The 12,726-nt window shown below is 43.9% G+C and overlaps 1 protein-coding gene across 2 annotated transcripts in view; it reads left to right on the top strand.

Annotated features, from left to right (window-relative positions):
• prr12b (proline rich 12b) overlaps positions 1 to 12,726 on the top strand; it is a 33,523-nt gene that overhangs the window by 2,146 nt on the left and 18,651 nt on the right. For both annotated transcript variants that reach the window (XM_038739572.1, XM_038739573.1), the window contains exons 2-4: positions 5,498 to 5,655; positions 7,469 to 7,630; positions 7,824 to 12,370. In XM_038739572.1, coding sequence (XP_038595500.1) covers positions 5,498 to 5,655; positions 7,469 to 7,630; positions 7,824 to 12,370 — 4,867 coding nt within the window. The remainder of the gene's footprint in view (positions 1 to 5,497; positions 5,656 to 7,468; positions 7,631 to 7,823; positions 12,371 to 12,726) is intronic.

The following is a 12,726-nucleotide window of genomic DNA, read 5'->3' as shown; positions in this document are numbered from 1 at the left end:
ATTCCAATTATATTACCCATATTGATGTAATTTCCAAGTTGCTTGTCTGAGCAACAACCACCGTAAAAACAAAGGTATTTCATTAACATTTAGAGAGAAAGAAAAAGAAAATCCCTGGATGTATCAATTTGTAGCAGGTGCTTTGAATTTTTATGGGACCATTATGAGAACTGTCAGTGGTGTTGTCTGTTGCTGGACTGTAGCCTACATGCCAATCTGTACTAACTGTTTTAGTGTACAGAAGTTCATTTTAAGCTTTAGAAGATTTTATTTTTACAGTTGGAGTTCATGTGTTCATCAGCCTTCATGTGCAGCTGAAGAGGCATAGGGTAACACTAACTCTAGAGGTAAAGAAGTTGACATACATTGCCTATAGCAGGAAATAAATGGATGCAACAGGCAGTATATTCCTAGTGGTAAAATAGAACTGGTGACTATGGAAACAGAGTGAGAGGTATTTGAGGAAAACCTTTGAAGATGAATATGTGAATAGTCTTAAGCAAACAAAATGAGTTGGCGACTAAGAAAAACCTTAACTGGTGTAGGAGAGAACAAATTATTTCCCTGCTTAGTTTTAGTTTCACAGTGAGTGTATCTGGACTGAAAATTTTTTTTTCTTTTGTTTTGAATGTCTTACCTCAGATTTGTGAAGTGATCCACTGTTTGGCATCAAGTGTTTGTTCTGACCATAAAGAAAAGTTTAAAACCACAATTAACCATCTAGTTTCTTCAACTTTCACTCAGGATCAAAAATCAGCCTTTAAACTTGAAAGAACTAATGATTTGAAATTCATCCTGACAATTTGCGACATTGAATGATATGATATTTCTTTTTCAGTATATCATTTTCGGCCATATCGCCCAGCCCTTGCACATACAATTGTAGTAAACTCTTTAAGTAAAGTTACATTTTAAAAGTAAAAAACATAAAAGAAAGAGCATGTACGTGGACAAGTTGCTACATGCACTTCATTTACAGAGAGGAGCCTTTAATGGAGCTAGGCCAGCAGGTACATCAGATTACTATAAAAAAACCCCACAGCTGATCATAAGTGATTAGGCATTTGATACATGTTTGTGCAGTGGATATACAACATTACTGGTATTTCATATTACACACAAACATAATGCAAAATATATCTGCAATCCTGGTTTATTTCTGTAACGTGCAGTCCACAAAAGCACTGCCTTGTTGTTTTGTTGTGGAATGTTGGTTTACAGTATTCAAAACACTATATTATATTGTAAAGCTGTTGCTCCTTTTACGTTGTTGAGGTCATTGTGTTAGTGTATTTATGCTGGGAGACAGATGTTCTCACGGTTGATGCTGAACTATGTATGAAGTGTTTTGGTTGTGGTTAGGACGTGCGATGAACTGCTGTGCTGAGCTGCATGTTGGTGAAAAGGTGGCATTTAGATCACAAATTATTAAGTACATACAGCATCTGCTTTGAGAACTGAAGTTGCCGTTTGCCTGCTTCCTTTCCACATTTCAGATTTCAGAATCTGATTTGGGGAAAAAAAACGTGTTCACACGCAACTGAACGCTGCTCCGTGAAGGCTGTGCTTGTGTGTGGATCTGTTTGCTTCTTTATCTCCCAACAATGCAGGCTCTAGCCTAGGTGTGGTGCATTGGGCAGGAAAGTGATAAAAAGTAAAGGTTGCATTTGGTTAGTCACGTTGGGGTGCGTTTACATATGCACAATAATGGCTCTTCTGTCAAGAATATAGGCGGGGAAGTTCACACTTTATAGACAATCAATTGCCACCAAATTAGCTTGAATCCAGTTGCATAGAAAAGCAGAACAGGACAGAAGAAGCTGCTGGCCTCTTCCCTTTCTCAGCCAGGTATTAGCCAGTATAGCACACTGAAATTTATACAATGACAGCATTTATCTAAATATGAACATTTTTCTCTCAAATGAAAAGATACGACCATTTCGATTTTCCTCTGAAATAGCAAACAGACATTTTCATAACAACAGTAATGTTTACACTTACAATCTGAGTCCTAAAACAACACAAATACCCACTTCTGTACACTGTAATGTCCTTCAGTAAACCTCCATGGACCATCTTCTGCCGACTGGCTAGCCAAAATCTATATTCAGTAAATGCCAAGTGCTCCTTCAAAAGAGACTCATTCCTGTTTCCTCTCCGTCGCCATATTTAATTTTTTTCTCAATGTTCTGTGTATGTCTACCACTAGCAGTATGTCTCTAGTGGACAGTGCACCCATGTGTGTCCGCCATTGGTCACTTATAGTTGTAGACCCTTGATAAACATGTCTTGATGACACATACAGTGTTTCTTTACCAGTCTGCTGAATGGCTATCTTCTTTCTCCTCTGATGCCTTGCATTCCAAAAACCAATTTTGGTCTCCTCCATGTGTTGCTGTATCGCCTTAACCATACTGTTCATAAAAAACTACGCACAAACACACATTCACCAGCGACACCATCATCCCTGAAAAATGTTTTTAGGTCTTGCCATTCACATATGGGGGGGGGGGCTAGCACCTGACAAGTTAAATGAGAGGTTGGCCCATTTAAAAAGAAACCGCCTACTAATGGGAATATCATGAAATATGATTACAAAAGTATTGCTTTTAAATTGTTATCCAGAGCATTCCTTTATTGTGCTGTTGCTCTGAGGGGTGTTTTCCCCTTCATTATACTTCAGTAGGATGTGACAAAATCAAGTACTGCTATCAGTAGGTACTTTACATGATAAATGTAAAATGCACTCACTGATTTTAAACTCATGTTAATCATTCAGTATCCTCATGAAGCAAAGAAGCATCAAGTCCGATGTTAATATTGTTGGAGCATTTTTATGGGGAGTGATGATATTTGAATATTTTGTATTTTAAAAAAAATCTCTGTTAAACATATTTAGAGTTAAAACCAACCCAAAAAAATCTGTTTTGACATCATAACATAAGTCTTGGAAAAAAGTTCCTTATAATAAACCTGAACATCAAAGACTGATTTCTAAGGGCAGAAGTTTTGAAGGGTAATTTGGCAACACGGTTAGCTACCTGGCATGAGGCTTTCGAGGCAGCAACATTAACTGATGTTGTGGACTTGAACACTTGCCTCTGACTGTTTTGTACAGCTTGTCTCCTCTCAAAAGAATCCACTGCCTTGTCCTTTAGAGTTTAATGTTTTGTCTTTGACGGTTTTGACGTTCATCTCATCAGATACCAAAGGCATTAGCAATCGCCAGTAGTAATGGATCCATATTTTTGGTAACTGTTCCTGGTTTAAGACAGGTTTTTTTTGCTGTCTTTAATTTCGTCATCTTCTGCTGGCCTTTTTTCAACAGCCCTATTATTCATCCAGAAGAAACTACCCGCCATACTCTTTAACATTTTAAATTAATTTCTCTGTGTGGTATACAGTGGAAATATAGTAGAGGTTTCTAGGAACATTTCTACTGCAGCCAATTATACTCTGTGACGTACCGGCGTGCAGCCCTTTGGTTAGGAGCCTCTGGATTGGAGAGGCTTTAAAGGATTTATTTTTTTTTTTCAAACCTGGGCCCTATTTTTACGTAATTTGGTGTCAAAAGGATTGCAGTGGCTGCAATGTATTCCTTCGGGAAAATTGTGCCCATAAAAACGATGTCCACAAAAGTTCTCCTTTTTGCCACTGACAGACTCTGTCACACCAGGGGTCTGACAAAAACATGGAAAGGATCCCTACGAGTGATTCCCAGTGACACCCTTTGTTTTTTAACAAGAAACTGAAGTCTCAAGGACAATTCTCACTCTGAAATCTTGTGAGAAGCAAGTTGTTGCAGAGAACGCGGGTGGAAAACAAGGGAGAGGAGTTTGTTGCATATATAGAGGAGCTGCTAGCAAGACTTTTTTTCTAACGTTGTTCCAACACAACAAACTCCTCTCTTCAACTCTGACTCACATTTCCACTCGTGTCATACCGTGCAATTGCCCCAAAGGAATGTGCTGTAGCCATTACAGACGGCTGAAGCCAACTACTGCACAGATTCCAGAACCTTTTGTACCTACTAGGGGTGTGACAATACACTTAGCTCACGAGTTGAGAGTTGATAAACAATATTGGGTTCACAAGAATGAGACGAGATTTTAACAGTATTTTTAAGAAATCTTCAAAGCCGAAGTATGTGAAGATTTTCAGCATTAAACACTAAATTTCCTGCCGTGGCATCTTGTGGCATGAGATCTCGTCACACCCCGACCTACTAGTCATTTCGACACCAAAATATGCGAAAATATGGCTCAGTTTTAAAGTTACTGACATTTCCCTTTAAAGCCAGATTATTGGCGTCACTGATAGATTGATAGATAGTTTGTTAATCCTGAAGGAAATCTGGGATACACTTATTGTAGAAGGAATACACTTTAAAAAATAGAGGTACAGGAGAAGAACATTTTTGTAAGAATGTACATTTCTCACAGATGCTGTGGAACAGGGAGATCACAGGTACACAGAGCCTTGGCCAATCCTAGTAGTGGTGATGCTTCTGGGGTAACTTTAAATAAAATTGGCAATGTTCATGGTTAGGAAGCTAGTGAGCGATTAAATCCTTGTCTGTCCACTCATGTTTACGACTCAGTTGGATGATGGCCGAGGTAGCCATGCAAAGGTTAAGAATACAGTGCATTGACATTATGACACTATATCCATTATCCCTCTAGTCAAAAAATGTGTTTTGCTGATAGGTACCTCACTGGGATGTTTAGGCTTTACCGTGCAGAACGATGTGTGTGCAGTGTTTGTTTTCACTTGTTCCCCTTGCTCAGTTTAACACCTGGATGTACCATCAGGGGTTTGTGACATCACGACTAGTTTTGAGACAATTGTGATCCAGTATGCAATTTACACAGTGGGATGGGGAAACTTGAAACCTCCAGGTCACATACACTCAAAATAGACTCTGGATTCTTCAGTCATAGATGCCATTTTTGCAGGGATAATTAACCTTTTTAACTGGAAAAACCATATTGAAAACAAAATTTTCAAACCAGAATATTCATATCATAAAACAAACACAATCAAGAGGATATTTTAACTACCAGAGTAAGAGACTTGTGAACAAGTTTATTGAAACGTATTATTTTTCAGAAAATTCCCAGTTGTAGTTACCACTTGAATGCTGACATTGTTGGAAACTGGTAGTCACGGTACCTGAACGTAGGATTAGCTACAACAGGGTCTGTGAGCTGTAGTTGCTCAATCCTTACAAAACAATCAAGTTTTTGGGCTATATTGACAAAATGTGCAATTTTTACTAGCCAGTAAAGTACAGAAATGGAACCTCCCCCCAGGAACATGCTTCAGCTTTTCAGAAAGGATGAATAAAGTAAGACAGTAAGAGTGGAGTGTGAATGCTGTAACCAGGTAAATGGACTGGCCAAGCAGTCCGGCCTCTCCGGTACAAGACAGCAAACTGTTGTTGTAAATAAATAACGGGTTTTGTTAAAGTCCAACCTAATAACCATGTGTCCCTCAGCCTCGTGTATGGGAGCTCCAGGTCGTCCCACCCAGACTCAGAGCTGCTCCACCGGCAAGCCTATGGCACCCCTCACCCCCTCCAGGGCTATGCAACCAACCACCACCCAGGAAGCTCCAGACAGGGCGGGGGCTGGGGTGCTGCAGGACGAACGCTTGGTAAGGACTTATTGGATGGTATATGTCTGGATAAAGGATATTAATATTTAAATTGAATAAAAATTGAGTAAAAATGTATTTCCATAGTCCAGCTGTGAGAATTGTATTTACTATTTCTGTTTTTGAACTCTTCCATCACACGTCACTTTTGGCAACTCCTAATTGAGTCGTCAACAATGGTTGCTAGTCTGTAAGTGTCAGCCCTGTCGGGGTCGTACCCTGTTCGTTGACCCTTGTGAGTCCCTCTTCTGAAGGTTAAGTGGGTATAGATAATGGTTAGATAGATGGAACTGTTACTATCAATATACTGTATGTTCAGCTAGAAACTTTGTTACAGTTTATAATACAGCTCTTGATTTATAGTTTAATTTTGTTGTATGAATTAGCTTCTAATAAAATACTTGCTTGTTCCTACTGGTACGGAAGAAAACAAGACTATGGGGAACAAGGGTATAACAACTGTGCATGTCAGAGAGAAGAAGAAATAACTTATACTAGTATAAAAATAGAATTTTTGTAAACGGAGTACAGTAGTAGGAAACAAAAGTGAAAAAGGAAGTGAAAAATGTGTTAACGTTGATGTTGTGTTGAAACTATACAGTAATCATGGTATGACATATTCTATTACCGTTATGATACGAGTAAGGTAAAAAAGGGACTTTTGGGAAAGTCTCTCAAAACTCAGATGGGGCAGTTATTGAGAAACATATAACAAATATGTGTTACGTTCCCAAATGGCCTGCAGTTGTAATCACCAATGTTGGGTACAGCAATGAGGTTTTGGGGTAGGAAGCTCGAAGAAAAGGGATACAAGTAAAAGTACTCATGACTGATATTTTGCTATACAGTATATATGACATTATTAACAATAATGTGTTATTGTAACCGACACATGCAGTGATGCTGGTTAAGAGGTTGAAACTCATTTCTTAACCTTTTAATGACTTCTGGTTCTCATTTATGTGTTTCTCTTTACCTCTCACTACTGTCACATAGAAAACACAGCTTGAAGAGCATATAATAAAAGGGCAGTGCAGAAATCACCTATACGCCTGCACACAATACTATCAAGCTTTTGTAAGTGCAGGAACACACCAGGCTGGTAAAAAAGTGAAAGCAGAAGAAGTATGGCAGTATGGCCAGGAAAAAACAACGAAAGAACAACAATTGCCCAATTCTGTGTCGTATTACACAGTGTGAGGTTCCAACAGACTGTAGTGCAGCAGTTCAGCTAAATATGTCAGTCTATGGCTATAAAATGTTTACAGACACACATTTCATATCAAAGTACACTTGAAGACTTGATGTCACTGCAAACATATACCAAACTTGGAATTGTCACAAGGTGAGGTGTCTGGCTAGAGAACATATTTCAGTGGGTGTGAAATAGATGATGTGGTAAAATATTGTTACTTTATTATTATAGTCATAGATAAATATATTTATTATTACAAAGAAACTCATTTGCTTTGTATCTTCCCTTACAGTGTTTTATACTACCAAGACAACTTATAGGTCAAATTGTGCAGACACATGGCTTTTCTTATTGATAGCTTTCACTTTCGCTCTGTAAATGGTCACTTCAGATAGGAAAATAATATTATTGCCTGGACGGTGCAAAAAGGCAGGATGTAAATACATGGCACCACAAATCTACAGCCAGAGCAGCAAGTCGACTTCTCTGTTTCTGACTAAATAAAAGTAGTACAATAAAATAGTTTAAAAGAAAGATTTATTTAACACTTTCTATGATGGTGATATATTCTATGATAAGATTTGTATGAATTAATTGAGGGTTGTGGTTTGTTGCCAGGCCTGTCTGGGCTGTTTGACGCCAGCCTCCACCATGCCAGCCCCTCGGGTCCTGACCCCTCCGTCATGAATCTGATTTCAGCTCTGGAGTCCCGAGGTCCACAGCCCCCACCCTCTGCTTCCTCTCTCCTCTCTCAGTTTCGCACTCCCTCTTGGCAGACTGGTGAGTGTCAGGTTGTTAGGAGAACTTGAGACTAATTTGTTGTTACTATTGGAATACTATTATTAGTTCTAAATAATAAATGATAATTTCATGTGCAAAATTATTTGCATTCATTTTATTTGCAAAATATCCAACAAGTTTGTCATTTGACTTGCACTGACCAACACTAACCATGTAATGTTGTGTCCTGTAGCAATGCATACACCGGCCCCAGCGGAGCTCTTTATTTCAGGGGCTCTTCCGGGTTCCAGCTCCTTCCCCTCCTCCTCAGCCCTTTCTGCATACCAGCATCCTGGCTCCTTCTCTGGACGATCTTTCACTCCCTCACTATCCCTGCAGGACACCCCTACATTTAGCCCGACTTCCAATGGCTTACTGTCCCCCCATGATCCCCTGTTGCACATCAAAACACCCTCCCAGTCCAGCTTGGGCTTTGATCGCTTGCTGTCTTCCCAGAGTGCTACCTACCGGGGCTCCCAGGAGCCTCAGGCCCCCTCTCAGACCCCAGCCCCTTCCACCTCCTCCAGTTGCCACCTGCCCCCTCCCCAGTTCAATCTGTTGTCCTCTCAGCTCCACAACCAGTCCTCCCAGCTCTATAATGCCTCCATGTTCTCTTCCACACCAGCCCTGCCGCCCACGGCCCCTCCATTGCCCCAGCCTCCTCCAGAGAGGGCAGTTTCCCGGCAGGACAGTGTGATTAAGCATTACCAACGCTCATCCCCAGCCCAGTCCACAACACTACCCCTTCAGCAATATGTTAGCTGTGGTGGGTCATCAGGCTACCAACAGATAGGCAGCCACCACCGGCATTCTGGAGTGTCCTGCAGTCAACCAACTGACCAGAGCCCATCCTCTGACCCCAAGCCCTCACCACGGATGGAATCCAAGACGTATCGACCTATCATCCAAACTCCTTACACTTCCTCGTCCTCCAGCTCCTCAGCCTCCTCTTCATCAGGCACCAAGGGAGCCAAAAATTCCAGCTCCAGTAGTGGCTACTCCTCTTCTGGCTCAGCATCTTCTTCTTCCCGTACCCCACACACTCCACCGTCAGCCTCCTCCGCCTCCTCTTCATCCTCTTCTAGTTCCAAGACAAATGCTGGCTCCTTGTCTGCTCCCTCTCGTCAGCAGCCCCCACCTCAGTCAGCACCGGCACCACCTCCTCTACCAGTGGTGTCATCCACCCTTGCTCAACAGCCAGCACCCAAACAATGCCTTTCCACCTATGGCTCTCCGTCTGTGGCCACATCTAGCACAGGCCTACCAGAACATACCCCTCCGCAGCAACACGCCCAGTCTTACTCTCCCAACCAGCCTCCACCTACACATATGTCCCAGTCTTATGGAGGCTTTAACTCACCTCATGCCCAGGACCTGAGCTCTGGGGCAGGGGGCACTGGAACAAAGGCTTTCACTGGTATAGGCTCAGGGGGACGCTCATTTTCTGCAGAGATAGTCTATGGGGACTCAAGCTTTGGCTCACCTTCTCTCAGAAGAGCAGGCAGTCCTTCCTTAGGGTATGGGAGTGCTGGAGGATCAACAGGAAGTGGACCTGTATCAGGAGCTGCTGCACTTGGCAGTGGAGTTGGGTCTACAGGATCAGGGAGTGGGGCTGCTAGTGTTGGTAATGGAGGCAGCAGCTCCTACCACCTGCCCGAGTCTAGTCCCTCACCCTCCATCAATTCTAGTATCAGTCGCCCTGGATTGCACTCTCCTGCTTCTGCTCGCCCTGCACAGTCCCCTGGAAGTTCAGGGGCAACCAAATACTTGTCCTCCATCCTCTCTCCTGCTTTTATGTCCTCACCACAAGGTTTCACTGATACACGGCAAGTGCAGAGCCAGTCCTATCACTCAACACCACCCAAGCCAAAAACGGAGACCAACATACTGGGAGTAGAGCGATCCCAAGATGAGGAAGAGGATGATGACGATTTCCTCATACACCACTTATTACATGTCCAGAGCTCAACTCCTCATCCATCCCAGCATCATCCACCTCCTCAGCAACTACCCCAGTCAGTCCCACAGGCTAGGGAGGGGGAAGGCAAAGGGATGACCTATGACATTAACAAGATCTCAGAAGAGCGCTACCATCTTCAGAGTGTCATTCGCACAAATAACACTACTAGCAGTTCAGGTCCTGGAACGGCTATTGGTGATGCAGCAAGTGGCTTAAACAGTCAGTTGGAAATCTCACAGAAGAAACAGAACCCGACCAAGTCAGAGTTAACCATATCAAAGTCCATTGCTGGAGGGGTCAGTGACTCTCTTTCCCACTCCCATACTGCCAACTCCCATCAACAACAGCATGACTCCCTCGGATCTGTGGTCCATTATGGAAGAGGGGACCCTTACACACAGCACCCACACTCCCAACATTCCCATCACAACTCACATGTGTCGTCACACTCTCAGCACTCTCAGCACACTCAACACACACAGCGCTCTCAACATTCTCAGCATAGCCATCCCCATTCCCACTCCCACAGCCACCCTCACATGGAGCTAAAGAAGACTTCAGATGCAAATGACAATGCCTACTTGTGTAACACACCAGATGTGCAGCAGGCTCGACAAAGCCAGGTCCCACTCTCTCTGATGGATTCGTCTCCAGACCCTCCCCAGCAAACTCACTTGCTGCAGTCTGTCCTTTCCCATACCACCCGCTCCGAGATGGACCCCCAGCAAGCCCCTGCACAGCAGCAACAGCAGCAGCAGCAGCAGCATCCTTTGAGTCAGCAGGCCATGATGAGTTCAGCCGGAGGAGCAGGCCCTGCTGGGGTGGAATCCCACCCACAGAACCAGTCCTCACAGTTGCAACTCCAGCTTCAGAACCAGAGTATAGATACGCATTATAGCCTCAGAGCCCAGCCAGGAGATCAAACCCGAGCAAGTCAGAACTCAGTGTCTCCACTAGAAATGCTAGAACAATCTCTTTCCCGGACAAACAGCAGAGACAGCGGAGGAGCTCTAGACAGACCTGGGGTTGGGGTGAATGTTACAGGAGGGGATGGAGGTGGTGGAGACAGACATAGACAGCAGCACAGACTTACACCCCACCTCCATCCCCAACAAACAGCCTCAGATCTCCATGACTTCCTCTCTGAACCAGATTTGGGATTGTCCACCCCCTCACACCTGCACCATCTCAACCAGACACAGGCACATGCCCACCCCCATGCACACCACCAACAGCAAGCACATACTCACCATCAGCTGTCGCACTCTCAGCTAGCTCACCCACATTCTCACCAGATGGCAACAAATATGGGAACTCCCCAACAACAGCAACAGCCCCAACAAAGAGAGCCTGAGACCCAACTGTCACACTCCCAGTTAGACCAGCTCAAACAGCACCAGTTTGACACAGTAAGCCCAGTGAGTAAAGTAGGACAGAATCAAGCTCAGCAGCAGCAGCAGCGGTTTACGTCTCTAACATCCATCTGCTTTCCAGAATCTCTCTTACACGATGAAGACCGCTCTTTCTTTCCTGAGATGGAAGACATGTTTTGTTCAGCCGATTACAAGTCTAGCTGTGCTGGGGATTCAGGGACAGGACAATCCGCTCAAGAAAGCCTTACCCAGGGTCATGGGCAGGGGCAAGACAGTATGGAGGGCCTAAAAACAGGAGGTGCTGGAGAAGGCTATGATATGGTCGGTCATCACAGTGATCAAGGCTATGGGCAGTACTGCCACAGCCTTCCAGGAACAGGAAATGGTAATCTGCATTTAGACCTTGACTCTATGAAGACCCACGAGCTTCCCTCCACTGTGAATACTGACCAGCTTGGCCTCATCCAATCCCAAAATCCCACTATGGGATTGAGTTCAGCAGTTCAAGGGGATGGCTCAGTCAACAAGATGATGGGAAGTGTGGGAGTGGGTGGAAGTTCAAACACTACCAGTCTGACTTCACCCATCTTCTGCTCTTCTAGACCCAAGAAACTGCTGAAGACCAGCTCATTTCACTTGCTCAAACAGCGGCGTGAGCCACAACCTCAAGCAAAGAAAAACTATGCGCAGGAGTATGAATTTGAAGATGATGAGGATAAAGCTGATGTTCCAGCAGATATTCGCCTCAACAGTCGACGCCTTCCTGACCTGCTCCCTGACTTGGTGTCGAGTTGTAGGAAGGCTGGTGGGGCATCAGTAGTAAGTGGACTCAGTCCACTGATGGGTGACATGGACTTCTGCCACCCCTCCAGCTACTCTTCCCTTGGACACCCTCCACAACTCCTCCCAAATGATGGCCCAAAGAAAAGAGGCAGGAAACCAACTAAACCAAAACGTGAAGGCCCTCCTCGCCCACGAGGTAGGCCACGCATACGTCCTCTTCCAGAGCCACCTTACTGCAGGGGGCTGATGGGATCAGTGGCTGGAGAAAGTAGGAGGGGTCGTGGGCGTGGTCGAGGGCGAGGCAGGAGGGACGAAGGGCTTGTGGAAATGCATCAAGATATGAACAAAGCACAAAGCCTCCCATATCACCATCAGCAGCAGCAACAACAGCAACAGTTCAGCCAACAGCAACATCTCCAACAGCATCCACATCAACATCACAGACAGCAGGCGGACCACCACCAGGCACCACCACAACTGCAACAACAGCATCACCTGCATCATCAGCAGCAGCACGTTTCCTGCGCTCACCACCAACCGCATCATCAACAGCAGCAACATCATCAACAACACCAACAACAACAGCAACCTTCCCAGCAGCAGGATCCAATCAGACCTATCAAGGTAATAGTAGACAAAAGAAGAGATAATCTGAGCCCGTACTTGTCAAAAATCACATTGTATTCAATCCTAGAAAGTTTGAATGGGGTAAAAATTAATCTTGGAGAAGGACATTAAAAAAATTCCTGCCTGCACTGTTTGTAAAGAGTAGAAGTTCACAACTTATGATACTCTGAAATGTAAACAGAAATGAATTACATACTTCATGTTGTGAATGTAAATGATCTGGAAAACTGACTTTTAGTTCTTTGACTGTTGAAAGTCCATCCATCGTCAACCGCTTATCCTGCATACAGGGTCGCGGGACTGTTGAAAGTTTAGTTTTTAAATATGAATGCATGTTGTTAGTTAAATTGTAA

The sequence above is a fragment of the Micropterus salmoides genome, unplaced genomic scaffold, assembly GCF_014851395.1.
Source record: "Micropterus salmoides isolate LMB-PRFRI ecotype aquatic unplaced genomic scaffold, ASM1485139v1 Ms_hic_scaffold_10, whole genome shotgun sequence".
Taxonomy (NCBI): Eukaryota; Metazoa; Chordata; class Actinopteri; order Centrarchiformes; family Centrarchidae; genus Micropterus; species Micropterus salmoides.
The sequence above is the reverse complement of the archived record's forward strand: the minus strand, read 5'-3'. Positions and strand labels throughout refer to the sequence as shown.